The sequence below is a fragment of the Mobula hypostoma genome, chromosome 16 (assembly GCF_963921235.1).
Source record: "Mobula hypostoma chromosome 16, sMobHyp1.1, whole genome shotgun sequence".
NCBI classification, from domain to species: domain Eukaryota; kingdom Metazoa; phylum Chordata; class Chondrichthyes; order Myliobatiformes; family Myliobatidae; genus Mobula; species Mobula hypostoma.
Genome location: NC_086112.1, coordinates 2,546,582 through 2,568,188, shown reverse-complemented (window position 1 = coordinate 2,568,188; position 21,607 = coordinate 2,546,582). Strand labels below are relative to the sequence as shown.

Below are 21,607 nucleotides of genomic sequence, written 5' to 3'. Positions count from 1 at the left end.
CTTCTGTTTTATATAATAATGCAACTTGGAATTTTAAATAGGTACATGTAGCTTCTTGTATTGATGTTGTCTTGCACCTGCACATGGTCTATTGACTAATTCAAATAAAATCATTGTCTTTAATATTAACAGCAGTATTTTCACTCTGAAACTAATTGCTTCAGTCGGTGTTCGGGCTGTTTAAAATGTAAAAAGTGTATTATGTAAGAATCTGTTTTCTTGAGCATTGGGCAGAAATACTTATGTAAAATTCCCCTTTTGAACTGTCTGAAATGGCAGTAATGTTACAATGACTGTTCTGATTATACCTTATAACTGACTGCCAGTATAATTTGGTCATGAATTTGATTTATTGAAGTCTTGTATCTCATGTGTAAACAGGAAACCAAAATGTTATTTGAAATAATTGACATTGACAGTTGTGCTATGTAATTCACAAGAGGCTTAAATTGTGTACTTGTCATATTTGTCAATGATAATTGTATGTTCAACAGTAGTTATTGTTATTACTGCAAATAAGTACTTGCTTGGAAGTGATATATTAGTGATGGAAAACTTAAGCCACTAGCATATTTTTCTATATGCTAGAGTGCCTGTGCTGCATTGTGAAGGGACATCGCTTCATGGTGTATCTGTCGTCCTGCTTTAAGATGCTGAAGAGAACATTAAAAAAATGGCCTTTTTTTAACTGTGGTCAATTTTGTTCCTGCTTATGGAACTGAATTAGGACCATTATTGAGATTGAATGCATTGATTATTTAAATAGTAATTTAGGCAGATTGAGGTTCCAGATTGGTTTAGTGTACCTTGTTCTCACAGATGTATGATCATCTTTAAAGTCCCAACTCTAGGTGGATCACAGACTTCTTCCCTGACATACCTTATAAATATATACTGGTATTTATGTATATTTCTTCCCACATTTGTACTAAACTTTTAACTTTAGTTTCATATAATTTGTTAGAATTGTTGAATGCTGTCTTTTGTTGCATATCACACCAACTCAACACAGCAAATTCCTAATACGTGTAAATTTTATGGTGAATAAGGTTGATCTGTTATTTTGGTTGAATCACAAACTCCATAATCATTAAAAACACTTTTTCAATAATAGAGTATTTGAATTAATGTATTTTCCCCTAAAATAGGAATACAAGCAACAGTGCACTCATATGATAGCAAAAAAACCAAGTCGAAGTGAAAAAATTTTAGCAGCTTGTGCAGCTGGTAAGTAGACCAATCCAATTGTTTGGCTTGTTTTAATAGGAGAACATTGTTATTGGATATGGTTTAATGGGTATATCAATTTAAGAATGGTTCTTTATGTAACCCTCAGGTTTGGCTGGCAGCATTAGTCTAGGGAAGACGGTCTCCAGCACCGCCAAATGTGTGAAATCTGAGGTGCCAAACCTCTTGTTTGTGTGGATGCTGTGTGATGAGTTACCCTGTTACAAATCAGTACCAAGAAATAACAGACAGTACCCCATATGCAGTTAAATGATTTAGCTTTATAATTCTTAATTTGACTCGAGGGTTGGTAAAGAAAAACAAAAAGAAAAGGTCTCATTTTAATGAAACAGTCTAATGTGCATGTTGGAGCTCATGGTTTCCCAAACGTTAGTCCTCCATCGATTTCCCCCGGGCGTCGTCGACTCCCGCCCCTCACTCCAAGTCCACTATGTCCTGTGGTCTACAACCCCTCTTTTCTCACGTCTTAGCTCTTCATTTCTTGCCAAACAAAAGACCGCAAATACCTCACTCTCGGGCACACAACAAGAAAAACACTCCCTTTATTGGACGACACACATTCCAAAGCCCCTGTTATTTCTATTCATAACTCAAACACTGCTGCTACAGAAAAATCATTACATTAGCAGTGAAACCTTTTCCAGGGCATTACACTCACCCCCCACCAAATTTAGTCAGATAATTGAGATAATTTGCCAACCCTTCCTGCAAAGCACAAAGTCCAACCCAGGTGACATAGCTCCCCACAGCGGTAGGGGCCACATTCTGTTTCCTGGTGCTACATGGGCTAGCCTATCTGGTGATGTGCTAATTCTTTTAGACCTTCATTCCCCCTCATCTACCTCTTCATGTTCCGACACTACTGGGGATACTGTTGTGGCATGAATGAAATCACTGGAGAGAGAGTTACTGGTAGATGCAAAGCAGCTTCTTTATTTGACGAAACAAGGTACAGCAGCAGGCTGCGGTGAGTGACTGGGTGTCTGCTGTGACCTTTGCCTGGGTTTTCCCCCTTTCTTTCGGACACTGTCTCCAGCCATGTCCCAATAGGTCACAGCTGTAACATATCAACTCCTTTACTGTTTTATACCTAGTCCGGCAGTCCTTTGCTAGGTGCCCTGGTTGTTGGCACCTAAAACAAACCCTCTGTGTCGTTGTAACAGCTGCACCCACTATATCCACTTTACGATTTCTCTTGCCTTTTCTTTGGTTTACCTCACTGGCCCACGAAACTATCGCAGAGTAGGTCGACCCCACCGTTATGCCTAAATCTAAAACTTCCTGGTGTGCTGAGCTCAGACCTTCCTTCAGCATTTTCAGGAAGACTTGGTCATCCCTCCCTGGATTATCCAACCCAAAATATTCGTCGTACACTTGGTATTTACATCCTGCATAATCCATGGCTGTCTCGTCAGCCCTCTGGGTCACTGACATTATCGTTCCCCAGCTACTCTCTCCTCCCCCCAGGCGCTGCCTCACTTCCCCTTCGAAAGAGCTTTCTTCATTACTAGTGCTCCCGGTAGTTGCCCATACATCATCCCACACCCCCTGGGCCATCCTATCCCACATACTCCTCGGGTACTTTGCTTTTACCGACACGTGTATATCTTTAGGGTGCATCTGGTGAATTTCAACCATTTCCTCGAGCTTGCGCCAGAACTCTGAATTCCCACAGACGACTTTGAGGGCAACTCAGACAAGATGCTCTGTTTCTCCCTGGGGGTGAAGGGCTTATGAATATTTGTAATTAAGGTCAAGGGCTGGCTTGGATCATCAGGGTTCTCAACTTGATATTGTCTAACCTCAATAGGTGCCATTCTGGTAGATCTATCTGGGTAAAACCTCTCCCTGAGATGTCCCCATACTAATTCGTACACTACGCAAAATATAAAAGACGGGTACCAGTTAAACAGCACATAGTTAAAACCGCAGAGTATGTATTTCATAATCTGCCACCTTTGGGTACCTGAACTCATGATGCCTGCTGTATTCATTTGCATCACACTTGCAAACGCATACACTAAAATGCAGCTCCCCGAGTGAGTATACACGCCCCAACTCTGGCGTCTCGAACCATACCGTCGGTTACCACCTTTCACAACTGGTGGTCCAAGTCTTACCAAGTTAACATGCAAAGTTTCCTCACTTACATAAACACACATGCACATGCACACACTACTTTTATATCTACCAGTTCAGCTCTCCGTGTTCGTGATACCTCATGTTCCCGTGTACCAGCGACCGAACAGATCCAAGTGCGAGTGTTATTCTGGAAAATTACTCACCAACTTAGACTGCTAGGAACACTGGCCACATGATGGGTCACGAAAGTATCCCACTCCTGACATCAAATGTTGTGGCGCGAATGAAATCACCAGAGAGAGAGTTACTGGTAGATACAAAGCAGCTTCTTTATAACCATATAACAATTACAGCACGGAAACAGGCCATCTTGGCCCTTCTAGTTCGTGCCGAACTCTTACTCTCACCTAGTCCCACCGACCTGCACTCAGCCCATAACCCTCCATTCCTTTCCTGTCCAAATGGCTGTCCAATTTAACTTTAAATGACAATATCGAAACATTCTTTATACGACAAAACAATGTACAGCAGCAGGCATCATATCATACAGAGATGCTTTCGGTGGAAAGGTCTGCTGGCCAATGTGGGGCTCGATATTTATTTACTAAACACAAAGGAGTTTTTCAAGTATAGACAATGCTTTCCTTTGAAACTACATACAAACTTCACACCTCCCAATTACATTCACCCCATCGGTGCTGGCAGCATCTGGACTGGTATTCAAGAATCCATTGTTCCAAACTGAATCCACAATATACTTAAACAACAGGAATTCTGCAGATGCTGGAAATTCAAGCAACACACATCAAAGTTGCTGATGAACGCAGCAGGCCAGGCAGCATCCCTAGGAAGAGGTACAGTCGACGTTTCAGGCCAAGACCCTTCGTTGGGACTGAAGGGTCTTGGCCTGAAACGTCGACTGTACCTCTTCCTAGAGATGCTGCCTGGCCTGCTGCGTTCACCAGCAACTTTGATGTGTGTTGCCACAATATACTTATTTGGTATTTTACGTGCTAAACATGAAGGACAATCCTTATTTACAAAGTATAGATAATGCTGTCTTTGAAGCTATATACAAACTTAACACCTGATTACATCCATTCCACAGATGCCAGCAGGTCTGGGCTGGAATTCAGTTTTTAGGAAATGCATTGTTACAAATTAATTGGGATTCTGATACTCACAGCTTTTAGAAAATGTATTGTCAAGGAACAGAAGGTTGGTGGCTGAAGCCATTTACTGTTTACTAAGTGTTAATGACCTAAACCCAAAAATTACTCTAACAGATACTTCCAGTCTACCTGGCAAGGCCTCCCCCAGTATATCACTCATGTCCTCCTGCAACTCGGATCCCTCTGTCCCTTGGCAGAGTCCTGCTTCATCCCTTGCAGGGTCCTGCTGGAAACCCAGGCTGACCACTGATAGCTTCCCCCCCTCCCCACCCTACCGATTTTGCCTGACTCAGCATGAGAAAGGTTGGGAGTCTGTTCCTCAATCAATGGGGAGTTAGCAAAAGGAGCATATACCACACCTCCATTTCCTCATCCTCTGAATCAGTATCCCACTCAGGGGCGGGGGATGGTCTAATTTCTCCTGCTGTTGGTCCTTCATTCGCACCGCTTTGCTGCAGAGTCCTCTTACTAGGTGTAGGCTCCAGATCGGGCTCTGTCAACCTGCACTTCTTGTCCCAGAGGCAGAAGGTGGTTCTGATGGAGGATCTTGACAAGCCCATTCCAATCCTCTGGTTTCACCTGGAAAACTGGTACATTTGACATCTGACTCTCCATCACATAGGGTGTTGTCACCCAGCGGTTAGCCAACTTGTGCTTCCTAGGTGGCCCCAAATTCCTTATGAGGGCTCCGTCTCCCTGCACGAGTTGGGAGAACCTAACCTTTTGATCATACCACCTCTTATTTCCTTGATTCTGCTTGGCAGCTGTGACCTCAGCTAATTCATAAGTCTTTCTCAGCTCCCTTCTCATATCAGACACATAATTCAGATAAGTCTTCGACGGTAGGTCATCCTCGTCAGTCCCAAAACAAAGGTCGATGGGCAACCTCACCTCATGCCCAAATATCAGATAATATGGCGAGTACCTGGTAGCTTCATTTTGGGTACAGTTGTAGCAGTGGACCAGATGTCCAATATGTTGACTCCACCTGCTCTTTTTGCTGATCTCTAAGGTCCCAAGCATGTTTGGCAAAGTCCAATTAAACCTCTTGGGCTAGGGATCACCCAGCGGGTGGAAAGGAGTAGTCCTCGACTTCTTGACTCCGAGCATGCTGAGTAACTCATGGATGAGCCTACTCTCGAAATCCTGTCCCTGATCACTCTGTATCCGCCTGGGGAGGCCATAATAAATGAAATACTTCTCCCATAACACTTTGGCCACCGTAGACACTCTTTGATCCTTGGTAGGGAAAGCTTACGCATATCTGGTGTGGTGATCCGTGATGACCAAGACATGAGCCATGTTGCTGGCATCTCCCTCTATTGACAGGAAATCCATACACACCAGGTCCAGGGGTCCCGCACTCTGCAAGTGGGACAAGGGAGCTGCCTTTGTAGGCAGCATCTTCCTCGGAATGCATCGAATGCACAACTTGCAGTATTCTTCAGCCTCTGGCTTCATTCAGGGCCAGAAGAACTTGTCTCGGAGCAATCCGCAGGTTTTTTCAACCCCCAAATGTCCAGAATCATCATGAAGTGACTTCAACACAATCCTCCGATACTTCTCAGGCAGAACTAGCTGGGAATGCCGATGTCGGTGCGGAGGTAACGTGACCCAGAATAGGATCTGGTTCCTCAGCTCCAATCTGGGATATTCTCCCAGTAATGGAGGCACCGCAGCATGTTTTGTCTTCTGTGCCTGAGCCATGTCTCCCTTTTTGACCGCTGACCAAATGGTACCAATGCCCAGGTCATCTCACTGAGTAGCTGCCACTTCCCCAGGACTCAACTCCGGTAATTGGTTTGTCTTCAGAGCAGTCAAGTTACAGTACGCTTGTGGAATGGCGTCATCAGAAGCTCCCAATTGATCTACAGTTCGATCCTGCCATTGCCTTCCATCTGCCTTCACTGTGATGGCAAATTGGCACATGGCCTTCACCCCTGGGGCAGGAACACTCTCCCATTCTTCGTCCCTGTCCAGCCCTTCATGTTTACATCAGGACAAAGCATCAGCATCAATGTTCCTGCTCCGGGCTGGTACTTCAGGCTGGTACTTCAGGCTGAAATGATAAGCAGACAACGCCACCAACCACCAATGGCCTGTGGCATCCAATTTCACCGAGGTCAGGATATAAGTTAGGAGATTGTCATCCATCCTCACCTCAAACTTGGCACCATAGAAGTAATCATTCAGCTTATTCACTGCAGCCCATTTCAACGCCAGAAACTCCAACTTGTACGTGGGATAGTTTTTCTCGGGGAGCGAGAGACTCCGATTGCCACATGTACTGCACACAGATGTCATTGCAGCCAAAAAGTTCTATTCAAAAGGTTCAAAGGAACGTCTGAACAAGCCTGATGCATTTTGGAAACAAGTCCTGTGGACTGATGAAGTTAAAATACAACTTTTTGGCCGCAATGAGCAAAGGTATGTTTGGAGAAAAAAGGGTGCAGAATTTCATGAAAAGAACACCTCTCCAACTGTTAACCACGGGGGTGGATCAGCCATGCTTTGGGCTTGTGTTGCAGCCAGTGGCACGGGGAACATTTCACTGGTAGAGGGAAGAATGAATTCAATTAAATACCAGCAAATTTTGGAAGTAAACATCACACCGTCTGTAAAAAAGCTGAAGGTGAAAAGAGGATGGCTTCTACAACAGGATAATGATCCTAAACACACCTCAAAATCTACAATGGACTACCTCAAGAGGTGCAAGCTGAAAGCTTTGCCATGGCCCTCACAGTCCCCCGACCTAAACATCATCGAAAATCTGTGGAAAGACCTCAAAAGAGCAATACATGCAAGAAGGCCCAAGAATCTCTCAGAACTAGAAGCCTTTTGCAAGGAAGAATGGACGAAAATCCCCCAAACAAGAATTGAAAGATTCAGCTGGCTACAAAAAGCGCTTACAAGCTGTGATACTTGCCAAAGGGGGTGTTGCCAAAGTACTGCCATGCAGGGTGCCCAAACTTTTGCTTCGGGCCCTTTTCCATGGAAATAAAAAAGTTTTTTGCTTAAAATATTAAAAGTAATGTGCCATCTTTAACTTTCCCTTTTGGAAATCAGGTCATCTTTTACTTGCTTAGCTATTCACAGTAACAGAACTTTTGACCAGGGGTGCCCAAACTTTTGCATGCCACTGTATAAATGCCGTCTTCTCTTTGTCAGCCTCACTCATGGGGATCTGCTGTTATCCACTCCTCAAGTCCAGCACACTGAACCACTTAGCAACACTCAGACAGGCCAGCATGTCTTCTATCCTTTGGACCGTATGTCTGTTCAGGGTCCTATAGTCTACACACGTCCATACCTTCCCATTCTTCTTTCTAGCCTCTACTATTGGGGACACATAGGGGCTTCAGGACTCGGTGATGATCCCAGCTTCATTCAACCTACACAAATACTGCTGAACGTCTTCCAACTCTGCAGGCGCCAGTCGCCGCAACCTCTCTCTGAACGGGGTGTCCTTGGTCACCCAGATAGTGTGACGAGTGGTCTTGAAACAACCCACATCAAACTTGTCAGTGGAAAAGGCACCTTCCAGCTTCAACATCTTCTCTATCAACCTGCTCTTCTAACCCGCAGGTACTGGGGAGTCCCCGAAGTTGAATGACTCAGCAGTCAGCTTTCTCCCCTTTGCAGAGGGTTTCTCCCCAGCTTGTCTCACCGGGATGCTAGACAATACCGTCACTGCTTGAAGGTGACCTCCCTCTTCGCAGTGTTCCTGACAGTCAAGGCAACCTGTTCGCCTGTACAACCGAGGGCTTCTGCAGTTTGGGCCTCACCAGTACCCTAGCAAGTAATCCTGACTTTTTGTGGTCTTCTGGAGTATCCACTAAGAGGGCCTCGCCCTCAGGCATTCCGGGAAATTTGGGGGTTCCTATCAATCTCGCCACTTCCCTGAGCCGTAATACGATTGGCTTTGACTGGGTGAACCACACAGTCCCTCGTCTAAACTCGGTATCCAGCCCAATGCAGCTACGCACTTCCTCAAAAGCAGCTCGAAACACTGGGTGAACGGACAATGTTTCCAGAAAGCGCTCTCCAGCTTTCCCCTTGCAGGACCCCATGAGCCTCCTCACAAGAGGAGTGTTGGTCCCCAACGGAATGGAAATGCCACTCTTCTCAATGGAGTCCAGAAAAACCAGCATTACTGTATCAAGGACCTCAGCCACTGCCACATCGGCCTCCCAAAATTCCAGCTTCACTGACAAATAACCATCTTAAGGATAATCACCAGCATTAAGACCTCAGATCTCCAGTGCACTGAATGGCGTCAATGGTAAATGCGTCAGATACCAGTTGTAAAAGGAATGGTACAGCAACATGACTTGCGACCCTGTATCGAGTATGGATTTAGCATAAATACCCTCTATCTGTAGAGACTCACTGGAGCATGGCCCCACTAAGCCTTCAGGAATAGGGTCTTTCGCTTTCGAGGATTCCTTGGTATATTGCTGGGAACGTGTTCCCCCGAGACACCAAGCCGTTTCCTCACTGGGTCTCCTAAGTTTCCCGACGTATCTCTGCCTTGGGGGCTCACTTTCCAAGGGCTTCCTGTCGCTCACACTCCCGCCTGAAGTGCCCATCTTCACCACAGTTATAACAGACAATACAGGCCGTCCCCCTTTTTTGCAGATCCCTGGCCCCCGCAGCCCTCTGGGTAGTCTGTCCCTTAGTGAGTCCGCCTCTCTATCAGTCCCATCATACGGGGGGCCACACCCACTGATAACAACTGGGACCTCTCAGTTCTCAACTCTGCCACAGTGTCCTTTACCACTCCCCGGGTTGGACTAGCCGTGGTCACTTCCACACAAGGGGCTACTACTGAGGAGTGTACCCTGCTGATGGAGCCCTCCTGCACCTCCGACACATTCTCCTACTCCTGTACTTCTCTGATCGGCTCAACAAACAATGGGGGGGGAGGGGCATGTCTTTCGAGACAGTTGGAAACCCAGGCAATCAGGTCCTGGGACTGGGTGCCCTTTGCTATTTGGTCCATTCTTAACTGATCCACCTCAGCCACCTAAATGGCCCCTCTGTGCCGCAAGCAATTTAGTTGCCTCTTTAGCCAAAAGATGTAGGCAGAAGGCTTCTTCCCCTTCTCCTGACGCATGTTCTGAAACCCTATCATGACCTCCAGTGGGTTTCCTGTCATGCCAAATGTATTTTCCAGTGCTCCCATGTAAGCGACAGCAGTGGCAAGAGGGTACTGGGACTTTATGACTCTCACAGTGTCAGCAGCCTGTCCCCTCAAACTCTTAACCAATCTGTCACTTTACGTCATCAGAGCACCCCCACTCATCTAACAACTGGGAGGTCTGCTCCGCCCAAGTCTCATACTTCTCTTTCCTCTCGGGGTTTGGCGTTATTCCAGAGAATATTCGTAGCTTCTGATGACTAGGACCCTCTGCCTGTGCACCGGGCCATTTATTCACCAGAGAGGTAAGGGCTGATGCCAACTCAGACTAAGAGTGACTCTCAATCTTCACTGGGGGACGGGGACTAATTAGACATTCCAAATCTGACCATTCCTTCCCCTCACTCCTCAGAAATGAGAGAACCTTGTCTTTGAAGTCTCCGTCCCCAGCTACAGGAAACTTGATTTGCAATTCGGCCTGCTCAGCTACACTCTCCTCCTCCCTGAAAGTATGGACAGTCCATGGCGCCCCCCCCCCTGCCCCCCGCCGCCTAGGGCCCCAACAGTACCAGGCACTTCCACTGCCATTACGTCAGTGCTAGTCTGCACTAAAACAATGTCTTTGCCCGCCATTTTATCAAACCTCCACCCCATAATCATAAATTTGCCGACAGTTTTAACAGTACTTAAAGGTCGAATTAACAATTCACCCAAAGTATGAATATCTACTCACTCAACACGCACACATTAGTTACTGGTAACCCCGTGGGTGCACACTACTGCTCCACCCCAGCAGCATCCATACTTGGAAGGGAAGACAGTCTCCAACCCTGCCAAACGTGCGAAATCTGCGGTGCCAAACCTCTTGTTTTTGTGGATGCTGCGTGATGAGTTACCCAGTTACAAATCAGTACCAGGAAATAACAGACAGTACCCCATATGCAGTTAAACGATTTAGCTTTATAATTCTTAATTTGACTAGAGGGTTGGTAAAGAAAAACAAAAAGAAAAGGGCCCATTTTAATGAAGCAGTCTTGTATGCACGTTGGAGCTCATGGTTTCCCGACCGTTAGTCCTCCATCGATTTCCCCCAGGCATCATCGACTCCCGGCCCCTCACTCCAAGTCTACTCCGTTGGCTACGACCTCTCCTTTCTCGCGTCTTCTTTCTTCATCTCTTGCTGAACAAAAGACCACGAATACCTCGCTCTCGGGCACACAACAAGAAAAAAACACTCCCCTTGTTGGATGGCGCACATTTCAAAGCCCCCATTATCTCTAGTCATAACCCAAACACTACTGCTACAGAAAAACCATTACATTAACAGTGAGACCTTTCCCAGGGCGTTACACTTAAGCTTGTCATAGTTGGAGGAGATAGTGGAGATGAGCTTCCACTACCTATTAAATGGGAGTGGATTTAAAAGAATACGGCCGGTTCCTTGCACACCTCCTATCCGTGCTGGGTTGAGCGTCAAGCTAGAAACTCTGCCTCATTAAAAAAAAACAGACAAATGCCAAAGAAATGGCAAGATTGCTGCACAATGCGCCACAAGGCGCAGAGAGGAACAACGAAGTTGGATGTAAGTTATGGGGTTATTTTGTGCTGGTAAGATCATCACACTGATCTGAGGTAAATCTCTCGATACATGGTTAACAAAGTGTATTTGGACCTGAAGCATGTGGGAGAAGGGACAGATAGAAATTTTATCATACAGAGAATGGTGAATCTTTGGAAAATACTCATTTGGTGAAGAAATGGGGTTGGTGCAGGAATAAAGTAGGTGAAAGTCCATATGGACGACTTGTTTGCATTGCCTAAACTAAACTCATTATAAGTACAAGTGGGGATCAGGGAAAATGAAATAAAGTGGTTCAGACTCTGATAGCTAGGATTTTAAGATTTGAATTATAAACCAAATAAGGAATTGGTTAATGTTTGATTGTTAAAAGTTATTTTGTAATTAAGTATTAAACTGACAGACATCCCACAACAGACATCCACCCAATGTATATTGTAACTTTCTCACAACTTCTCACCACATTTATTGTTTAGTATGACTAAGAAAAATCATAGTGTATCCGTTGTATCTCCTACAAGTTGACTATCAAATTGTAAATTCCCATTTCAATAGTTGACAAAATTTCACGAGAAGGTTTAAGCAAGATTTTTATGCTCCTGGCTTTAGCAGTTTTTACATGGCCTTAATTACTGTGGATAAAATATTAAATATTGAATGATAAATATTGAATTCAGGGCTAAGAAGCTCATGCAGGGGGCAGGGCTTCAGGTTCTTGGATCATAGGGATCTTTTCTGGAGGCGATATGACCGTTTTTTTGAAAAAAGGGGATGAGTTGTACCTGAATCCAAGAGGAGCCAATAATCTCACTGGCAGATCGTTAGAGCTGTTGGGGAGGGTTTAAACTAATTTGGCAGGGAGGTTGGAACCGAAATGGATGCACCCTAGGGTTCTGAAAGATTTAGCATTAGAGATTGGGGAGGCATTAGCAATGATCTTTCAAAAATCATTGGACTCTGGCATGGTGCCAGAAGACTGGAAAATTGCAAATGTCACTCAAAGGAGGAAGGCAGCAGTTAGCCTGGCTACAGTGGTTGAGAAGATCTTGGAGACAATTGTTGAGGATGAGATAATGGAGAACTTGGTGACACAGGACAAGATGGGACAAAGACAGCATGGTTTCTTTAAGGGAAAATCCTGCCGAACGAACCTGTTGGAATTCTTTGAGGAGATTACAAGTAGGATAGACAAAAGGAATGCGGTGGATGTTGTACATTTGGACTTTCAGAAGGCCTTTGACAAGGTGCCACACGTGAGGCTGCTTACCAGGTTAAGAGCCCATGATATTACAGGAAAGTTACTAACATGGTTAGAGCATAGGCTGATTGGTAGGAGGCAGTGAGTGGGAATAAAAGGATCCTTTTCTAGTTAGCTGCCAGTGACTAGTTGTGTTCCGCAGAGGTTGGTGTCGGGAATGTTTCTTTTTATGTCGTATATCAATGATTTAGATGATGGAATAGATGGCTTTGTTGCCAAGTTTGTAGATGATATGAAGATTGGTGGAGACGGCAGGTCATGTTGAGATAACAGGTAGGATGCAGAAGGACTTGGACAGATTAGGAGAATGGGCAAGAGAGTGGCAAATGAAATACAATGTTGGAAAATGTATGGTCATGCACTTTAGTAGTAGAAATAAATGTGGAGACCATTTTTTAAAAGGCAAGAAAATTCAAAAATCTGAGATGCAAAGGGACTTGGGAGTCCTTGTGCAAAACACCCTAAAGGTTAACTTGCAGGTAGCATCGGTGATGAGGAAGGCAAATGCAATGTTAACATGCATTTCAAAAGGACTTGAATTACTAGAGCAGTGGTGTGATGCTGAGGCTTTATAAGGCACTAGTGAGGCCACACATTGAGTATTGTGAATAGTTTCGGGCTTCTCTCAGAAAAAACGTGCTGGTATTGGAGTGGGTCCAGAAGTGGTTCACAAGGCTGCTTCCCGGAATGAAAGAGTTATATGAAGAATGTTTGATGGCTCTGGGTCTGTACTTGCTGGCATTTAGAAGGATGAGGGTGAATCTCATTGAAACCTTTCGAATGTTAAAGGCCTAGACAGAGTAGATGTGGAAAGGATGTTTTCCATGGTGAGAAGTCTAGGACAGAACTACACATCCTCAGGATAGAGGGGCATCCATTTAAAACAGAGATGTAGAAAAATTTCTTTAGCCAGAGTGTGGTGAATTTGTGGAATTTGTTGCCACAGGCATGCTGTGGAGGCTGTATTTAAGGCAGAGATTGATAGGTTCTTGATCGAATATGGTATCAAAGGTTACGGGGAGAAAGCTGAGGAGTAGAGCTGAGAAGGGGGGGGAAAGATTCAGCCATGATTGAATGGCGGAGCAGTCTCTATGGGCAAAATTGCCTAATTCTGTTCCGATCTCCAATGGTCTTACAAATTATTGGTTCCTGTCATCAACAATTACTTATGGATTTATTTACCCTTCAACCATATGTGCGTAATTGACTCTGTGGTTGTGGAAGTAATCTACATCTTTCAGTGTTGCTGCGTTCACCAGCAACTTTGATGTGTGTTGCTTCAATTTCCAGCATCTGCAGAATTCCTGTTGTTTACATCTTTCAGTGCTTTTCTTGTGTTTGAAGGGTAGGGTGAAGAGGTTATTACCATCCCAGACAAGTATATTATTAAAAATCTATTATAAACAGTTTCACAGGTTGAGTTTCATGTCTCTGTTTTCCAACTAATTTTTTTTCAGAATCCGGTTTATTAACACCAGCATGTGCCATGAAATGTGTTAACTTAGCAGCACCAGTTCAATGCAATACATAATAAAGGAGAAAAAAATAATAAAATAATAAATAAATAACAATTACAATATACATATACTGAATAGATGAAAAATTGTGCAAAACACAGAAATAATGTATATTAAAAAGGAGAGGTAGTGTCCAAGGGTTCAATATCCATTTAGGAATCGGATGGCAGAAGGGAAGAAGCTGTTCCTGAATCGCTGGGTGTGTGTCTTCAGGCTTCTGTACCTCCTACCTGATGGTAACAGTGAGAAAAGGGCATGCCCTGGGTGCTGGAGGTCCTTAATAATGGGCTGTGCCTTTCTGAGACACCGCTCCTTGAAGATGTCCTGGGTACATTGTAGGCTAGTACCCAAGATGGAGCCAACAAAATTTACAACCCCCTGCAGCTTCTTTCGGTCCTGTGCAGCAGAACTAATTTGACCATTTTGTTTCTTTGTCTTCCGTCATAAAACTGATTCATGCTCAATTTAAGTTTCTTGTGTGTTGTAGCCATGTCTGTTTTCTATTTTATCTTGCAACCTTTTATTATGGGTTATGGTAATTTTTACCATGGGTTTGGGCATGGTAGAAAGAAATGAGTACAGTATATTCACCCTTTGTGGCGTGTTTAGTTAGAGGGAGACTTGGTAGGAGGTGGATATTTTTTGTTGACCGCTAATACTGCTAATTTCCTTATTGCTATGCTAGTTTCTTTAGTTTTTATCGCTGTTTTTCGTTGCTTGTCTTTGCTGGCTTCGTAATAAAGGATCAAACATACTTTTTGCAGCTTGGAACTCAGTTGTTTGGAAGCATATCACACAGTGTTAATTCCTTCACTCAGTCTCTCAGTGGTTTTGGTTTATTCATCAAGTTGTTGTTACATTGTGATTCTGTGCATTGTTGTACTCTATTTGTTATCCTTACTTACTCAACGATACTATTAGATCGTGGCCAGAAGTATTGATCATACAATATCTTCAATAGAATCGTTAATTACTCTCTTTATAGGCAGCTAAACACTTGAGATGCATTCCAATAACCGTCTGTGGATCTTGGTGAAAATATCTCCTAAACAGTGGGGGGAATGAAAAAGAACAATACTTTGAACTAACATGCAAGTGTCTTAGTTATTATACTTTTCCTTTGCCATTATAAAAATTAAATCACTAAATGTAGGAATATGTTTTCTTTTCTATTTATCGGTTTTAGGAAAATGGGTCCTAACGAAAGACTATATCAGTGACAGTGCCCAGAATGGCAGGTGGCTCAATGAAATCCAGTATGAGTGGGGATATAAAATTAAAAGTAACACACAGTTACGTATACCAGTGGATTCTGTACCAAAGATATGGCGTGAGGAGCTGGCTCGATCTGGGATAGCAGGAGTGTTCCACAACTGGAAGGTAGTGCTTCTCATTAATGATGAAGGCAGAAGAGCTTGTTTCAAAAGGTACTGTTCAACAGAGCCATTACACTTAGAATAATAATATTTTGCATTCTTTTTGTTATTAGAAATGTGACCTGTAATATTTAAATAATTTTGCAATAAGTAGTATATAGCAGTGGGTGTAGGTGCTTGTTATGAATTGAAATTATTTTGTCATAGAGAAAATTTTAAAAAAGTGATGAGCAAATGTCAGCAAAGAAATGAAGTATTTTGCATCTTTTCAAAGAATGGTGTTGTCCCAAGAAACCTTATGGAGGAAATTTGAGCAAAAATTTGATGGCCAAAAGGGGAGATAGTAGACTGAAGTGGGGGGGCGGGGGTGTGGAGAGATTGTAGATGTCAATATCTTGTTCTGTTTTAAATAGGTCTTAAAGGAATGGGATATACAATGGATAATTATGTTACTGACTAAGTGTATCTGAAAACAATACAGGTGAACATTGATAGGAAACCAGAGTAAGGAAGATGTATTGTGTGTTATGCACAATGTCAAGAACAGTAAATACTGTGTAGAATTCAGTGATTTTAGTCATGCAACAAGCTCTAAACCCAAGTGATTCTGCAAAACCAAAATTGAGCATTGTTGACCAGTTTTTAGTGGGACAGGTGCTGCCTAACAGTAGTCAATGTACTTACATTAACTTTGAGTCTGATACTGCATTGTCCTGCTTTTTATGAACAGCACTTGGCTGAGCAATTGGCTACATTATTGGGTGGATATTGGAATGTCTAGAAGCCTAGTTTAATCTGGTGCATGTTGGCTTTGGTTCTTCGCAGTATCTTGCATACTAGCCAGTTTTCTTATTGCTTGGAGTGATTTGAATTCACTGGCTTCTGTGGAAAACCTGGAGGCAGTGATTACTTATCGACCTGACACTTGCAAATACTTTAGTCACGTAATTTACCTTTGTGTACTGCACTCTTCCATTGTTAAGGATAGGGTTGCTCATGAACATTTCTCCTCTTGTTCAAGTAACCTCCATTCAATGCTGCATGTGGTAAACCTCTGGTTTTGACAAACGAGAAAATCTGCAGATGCTGGAAATCCCAAAACAACACACACAGGATGACCTGAAATGCTGTCTACTCTGAGTTCCTAAGCATTTTGTGTGTTATTCTGGTTTTGAATTGATCTTTTAGTTGTGGGATTGTATATTAGTCTTGGCATGGTAGTTCCACTACTCTGCTGCTGTAACTTAACCTCCTGGCACCATCCTGGGGCTGCTCGAGGCATATCCATTCAAGTGCTTCATTTTAACTGGGGTTATTGCTTGGTTTGATGGTCATGGTTGTCTTGTGCTTCAGTTACAGATTGTGGTGGAGTACCTTTCTGCTGTTGATGCTGTCTGCCTCATGTAAGGCTGATTTTCAGTGTCGAAAGATTTCTGAATCCATTCCATTTGCATAGACCATTGGACAGTAGGATTTGATCTCTACATTGATAATATGATCACTCTATCAATCTCTGTTATAGGCAGACCACCTGTATACTTAAAAAAAAACGAATGTGTACAAAGATTGTGGGTATATGGGTGTTGATATATCTATAGATGTGAAAATTTACACTTAAGTAAATTTAGAAAGCAGTGTCTATTTTTCAAGGGTCCTACATGCTGGGAAAGCAACAGTCTATCATCGACCAAGAAAATGCTGTCAGATTACACATGTATTTACAGAAAGCAGAAATTATACGATGGAGAAGCTAAGAAATATATACAAGGCTCCTTGTTATCCTGTGGAGTACATTGGACGGTTCATTATGCAGGTATTAACAGCTGCTTAATCTGAAGGTTTAGTCTCTTGGTTGTAAGGGGAAAGCCACTCTTGAGTGATGATCATTGCAGGATTGTTTGGCTTCATTTAAACATCCTTAATTTTTGAATTCTGTATCAAATCAGTTTTAAGAATGTTTTCACAAAGATAGTTTTGTGAAATATAGTTATAATTATTTGGAAGATCTCCTGGTATGCTGACTTATTTGATTTGCACTCTGCTACTAACATTTTGGTAGGAGTAATGGAGAGCTGTGGGAAACAGAAGAGTAGATGAAAATGAAGGCAGATCTGCTTTATGAGCATAATGAATGGTAGGCAGGCTTGAGAGGCCAAGCTGAATATTCCTTTTTTTTTAGTTTTTGATATATTTACCCAATCTTATCTTGTATTTGGTGTGCTCATCACCTGATATCACCAGTTGGATGTAGCCGGATCAGGTCCTTTTCGGCCCAGATCTTTGTTATCAAATCTGGTAAGAAGTAGATATTTGTCTTTGCATCTGCAATCTCCTTGTATTAAGCTCTGAAAGCAGTAACTTGGAAATTTGGGATGCATTATCACTAAATTCAAATTTTGATTTGCAGCCTCTTTGTTGTAAAATATCAAACCCGGACCTTGAGCTCTCATGTATGAATATTGAGTATAATGATTACATGAAATCCAGTTCCTTCCTGAATTCAACTTTTGATGATGCACAGACCTTGCAGCCAAGTTTCCAAGGAAGAAAGGATATGAAGGTTATCTCTACTTCAAATAATCAGAGTGACACACTAGAGCTAAGACTTCGGATGTGCCTTAGTTCACCTGCGGTAGGTGGCAAATCTTCAAAACAGCTTATGCAGTAACTATTAAATTCTGTTGTTAACAAACAAAAAGCACGTACATCACTAAATGTAGGTTTTAAGTTTCATGCGATTTTTTTTTCTTCCTCTGGCTTTTCTTTCAGGCAATACAAAGCAAATATGTACCATCGGATATAGCCTGCTGCTTACGTACTTCAAATGCAAGAGAACACCAGGTTTGCTGAAATATAGTGCTTATACATATTGAAATTTGTAAGGACTTGTGACTCTAATACGTTATGATATGCTGATTTTTAAATCGTAGTACAAAGGACAGATCATTGTGATTCTAGTATCTAAAACTTTAAAGTGCCACACATGGCATAAATTATACCTGGCATATTTTGTACACAACTTGTGTTGTTCCTTTGCACACGACTCTCTATAGAATATTTCAAAATGGTTGAACATATTAGTGAAAAATCTTTTACATGTCATAAAGTCATAGAATACTACAGCATAGAAACAGGGCCTTGGGTTCACAAGTCCATGCTGAACCATTAACCTCCCAAGTCCCATCGACCTGTACCCAGACCATAGCCCTCCAAACCTTTCCCATCCTTGTACCTGTCCAAATTTCTCTAGTGTTGAAATTGAACCCACATCTGCCACTAGAGGTGGCAGCTCGTTCCACACAGTTATCACCCTTTTCACCCTTAACTCGTGACCTGTAGCTGCAGTCTCACCCAACCTCAGTGGAAAAACACTGTGTGCTTTTACCCTGTGCATACCCCTCATAATTTTGTATACCTCTATCAAGTACCCCCTCCCCACAATCTTCTCCGTTCTAGGGAATGAAGTCCTAACCTATTCAACCCTTCCCCATAACTCAAGTCCCGGCAACATCCTCGTAAATCTTCTCCACACTCCTTCAATTTTATTTAGATCTTTTTTGTAGGTAGGTGACCAAAACTGTCCAAATTGGACCTCGCCGACCTCTTAGAATTTCAGCATAACATCCCATGAAGGCCAATGTGCCAAAAAATTTCTTTATGACCTTATGTGTTGAACTCCTGAGCTATGAGGAAGTCAGCTTGTGTTTATGCCCACTAGCAGACAAGTGAGCAAAACCAGTACCCCATGATATTACAGGAAAGATACTAGCATTGATAAAAAAAAAAATTGGCTGACTAGCAGAAGGCAAAGAATGGGAATAAAGGGCAAAGAGTGGTTACTGGTGACTAGTGGGTCAGTGTTGGGACTGCTTCTCTTTACGTTATATGTCAATGATCTGGTTGATGGAATTGATGGCTTTGTAACCAAGCCTGCAGACAAAATATAAATAGATGGAAGAACAGAGTCGAGAGGGGAGATAGTCTGCAGAATGACTTGGACAGGTTAGGAGAATAAGGAAAGAAGTGGCAGATGCAGTGTAGTGAAGGGAAGTGTATGTTCATGCATTTTGGTAGAAGGAATAAAGGCGTATACTATTTTCTAAAACTCAAAAATCAAAGGTACAAGGGGACTTGGGTGTCCTGGTGCAAGATTCCCTAAAGGTTAATTTGCAGATTGAGTCCGTGGTAACAAAGGCAAATGTAATGTTAGTATTCATTTTGAGAGGACCAGAATATGAGAGCAAGGATGTAATGTTGATGCTTTATAAGGCATTGGTCAGACTGCACAGAATGTGTCGAGCAGTTTAGGGCTCCTTGTGAGAAAGGATGTTCTGGCATTGGAGAGGGTACTGAGGAGGTTCACGAGAACAATCCTGGGAATGAAAGGGTTAACGTATGAGGAGTAACATACATCAAAGTTGCTGGTGAACGCAGCAGGCCAAGCAGCATCTATAGGAAGAGGCGCAGTCGACGTTTCAGGCCGAGACCCTTCGTCAGGACGAAGGGTCTCGGCCTGAAACGTCGACTGCGCCTCTTCCTATAGATGCTGCTTGGCCTGCTGCGTTCACCAGCAACTTTGATGTATGTTGCTTGAATTTCCAGCATCTGCAGAATTCCTGTTGTTAACGTATGAGGAGTGTTCATTTGCTCTGGGCCTGTATCCCTACCCCAGCCCCAGTTCCTGGCTTTCTCTCCGTAACCTTTGATGCCATGTCCAATTAAGAACCTATCAAGCTCTGCCTTAAATACACCCAATGACCTGGCCTCCACAGCTACCAATGGTAATAAGTTCTACAAATTCACCTCACTCTGGCTGAAGAAATTTCTCTGCATCTTTGTTTTATATGGATACCCCTCTATCCTGCACCTGTGTCCTCTTGTTCTAGGCATGGGAAACATCTTTTCCGCATGTACCATGTCTAGTTCTTTCAACATTCAAGAGGTTTCATTCCGAGAATCATTCTTGTGAACATCCTCTGAACACTCCAATGCCAATGCATCTCTTCTTGGGTGAGGAGCCCAATAGTGTTCACAATATGCAAGATGAGACCTCATCAGTGCCTTATAAAGCCTCAGCATCACACCCCTGCTCTTGCATTCTAGACCTCTTGAAATGAATGCTAACATTGCACCACTTACTCTACCTGCAAGTTAACCTTCAGGTTATTCTGCACAAGGACTCCCAAGACCCTTTGCAACTCAGAGTTTTGGATTTTTCTCCCCATTTAGAAAATAGTCTGCACATTTATTTCTTGTACATTTGACCATACATTTTTCCAGCATTGTATTCCATTTGCCACTTTCTTGACCAATATCCTAATCTGTCTCAGTTCTTCTGCAGCCTACGTGTTTCCTCAATATTCCCTGCCCCTCCACCAATCTTCGTGTCATTTGCAAACTTGGCAACAAAGTAACCTATTCCATCATCTAAATCATTGATTTGCGGCATGAAAAGAAGCAGTTCCAACACTGATCCCTGCAGAACACCACTAGTCACTGGCAGCCAACTAGAAAAGCATCTTTTTATTCCCACACGCTGCCATTACCAATCAGCCAGTGCTCTAGCCATGCAAGTAACTTTCTGTAATACCATGGGCTCTTAAGCAGCCACATGCGTGGCACCTTGTTAAAGGCCTTCTGAAAGTCCAAATATACAACATCCACTGCATCCTCTTTATCCTACTTGTAATTTCTTCAAAAGACTCCAACAGGTTCCTCAGGCAAGATTTTCCCTGAAGGAAACCATGCTGACTTTGTCCTATCTTGTCCTGTGTCACCAAGTTCTCCATAATCTCATCCTCCTTGACAATTGATTCTGAAATCTTCACAACCACTAAGATCGGGCTAACTGGTCTATAATTTCCTTTCTGGTGCCTTCCTCCTTTCTTCAAGAATAGAGTGGCATTTGCAATTTTCCAGTCCTCTGGCATGCCAGAGTCCAATGAGTTCTGAAAGATCATTACCAATGCCCCCACCATCTCTACAGCTATCTCTTTCAGAATCCTAGGGTGCTGTTCACCTGGCCCGGGTAACTTGTGTACACTTAGCTCTTTCAGCTTTTTGAGCACCTTCTCCCTTGTACTAGTAACAGCACTCACTTCTCTTCCCTCACACTCCTCAACATCTGGCACACTGCTAGTGTCTTCCGCAGTAAAATCTGATGCAAATTACTCATTTAGTTCATCTGCCATCTCCTTGCCCCCATTACTATTTTTCTGGCCTCATTATCTAGCGG

General features: G+C 43.1%; 1 protein-coding gene across 1 annotated transcript in view; it reads left to right on the top strand.

The window, feature by feature from the left end:
* The window catches only part of slf1 (SMC5-SMC6 complex localization factor 1), a 142,102-nt gene that overhangs the window by 38,751 nt on the left and 81,744 nt on the right, over positions 1–21,607 (top strand). The window contains exons 3-7 of the mRNA XM_063069131.1: positions 1,149–1,227; positions 15,183–15,423; positions 17,023–17,185; positions 17,780–18,004; positions 18,142–18,213. Coding sequence (XP_062925201.1) covers positions 1,149–1,227; positions 15,183–15,423; positions 17,023–17,185; positions 17,780–18,004; positions 18,142–18,213 — 780 coding nt within the window. The remainder of the gene's footprint in view (positions 1–1,148; positions 1,228–15,182; positions 15,424–17,022; positions 17,186–17,779; positions 18,005–18,141; positions 18,214–21,607) is intronic.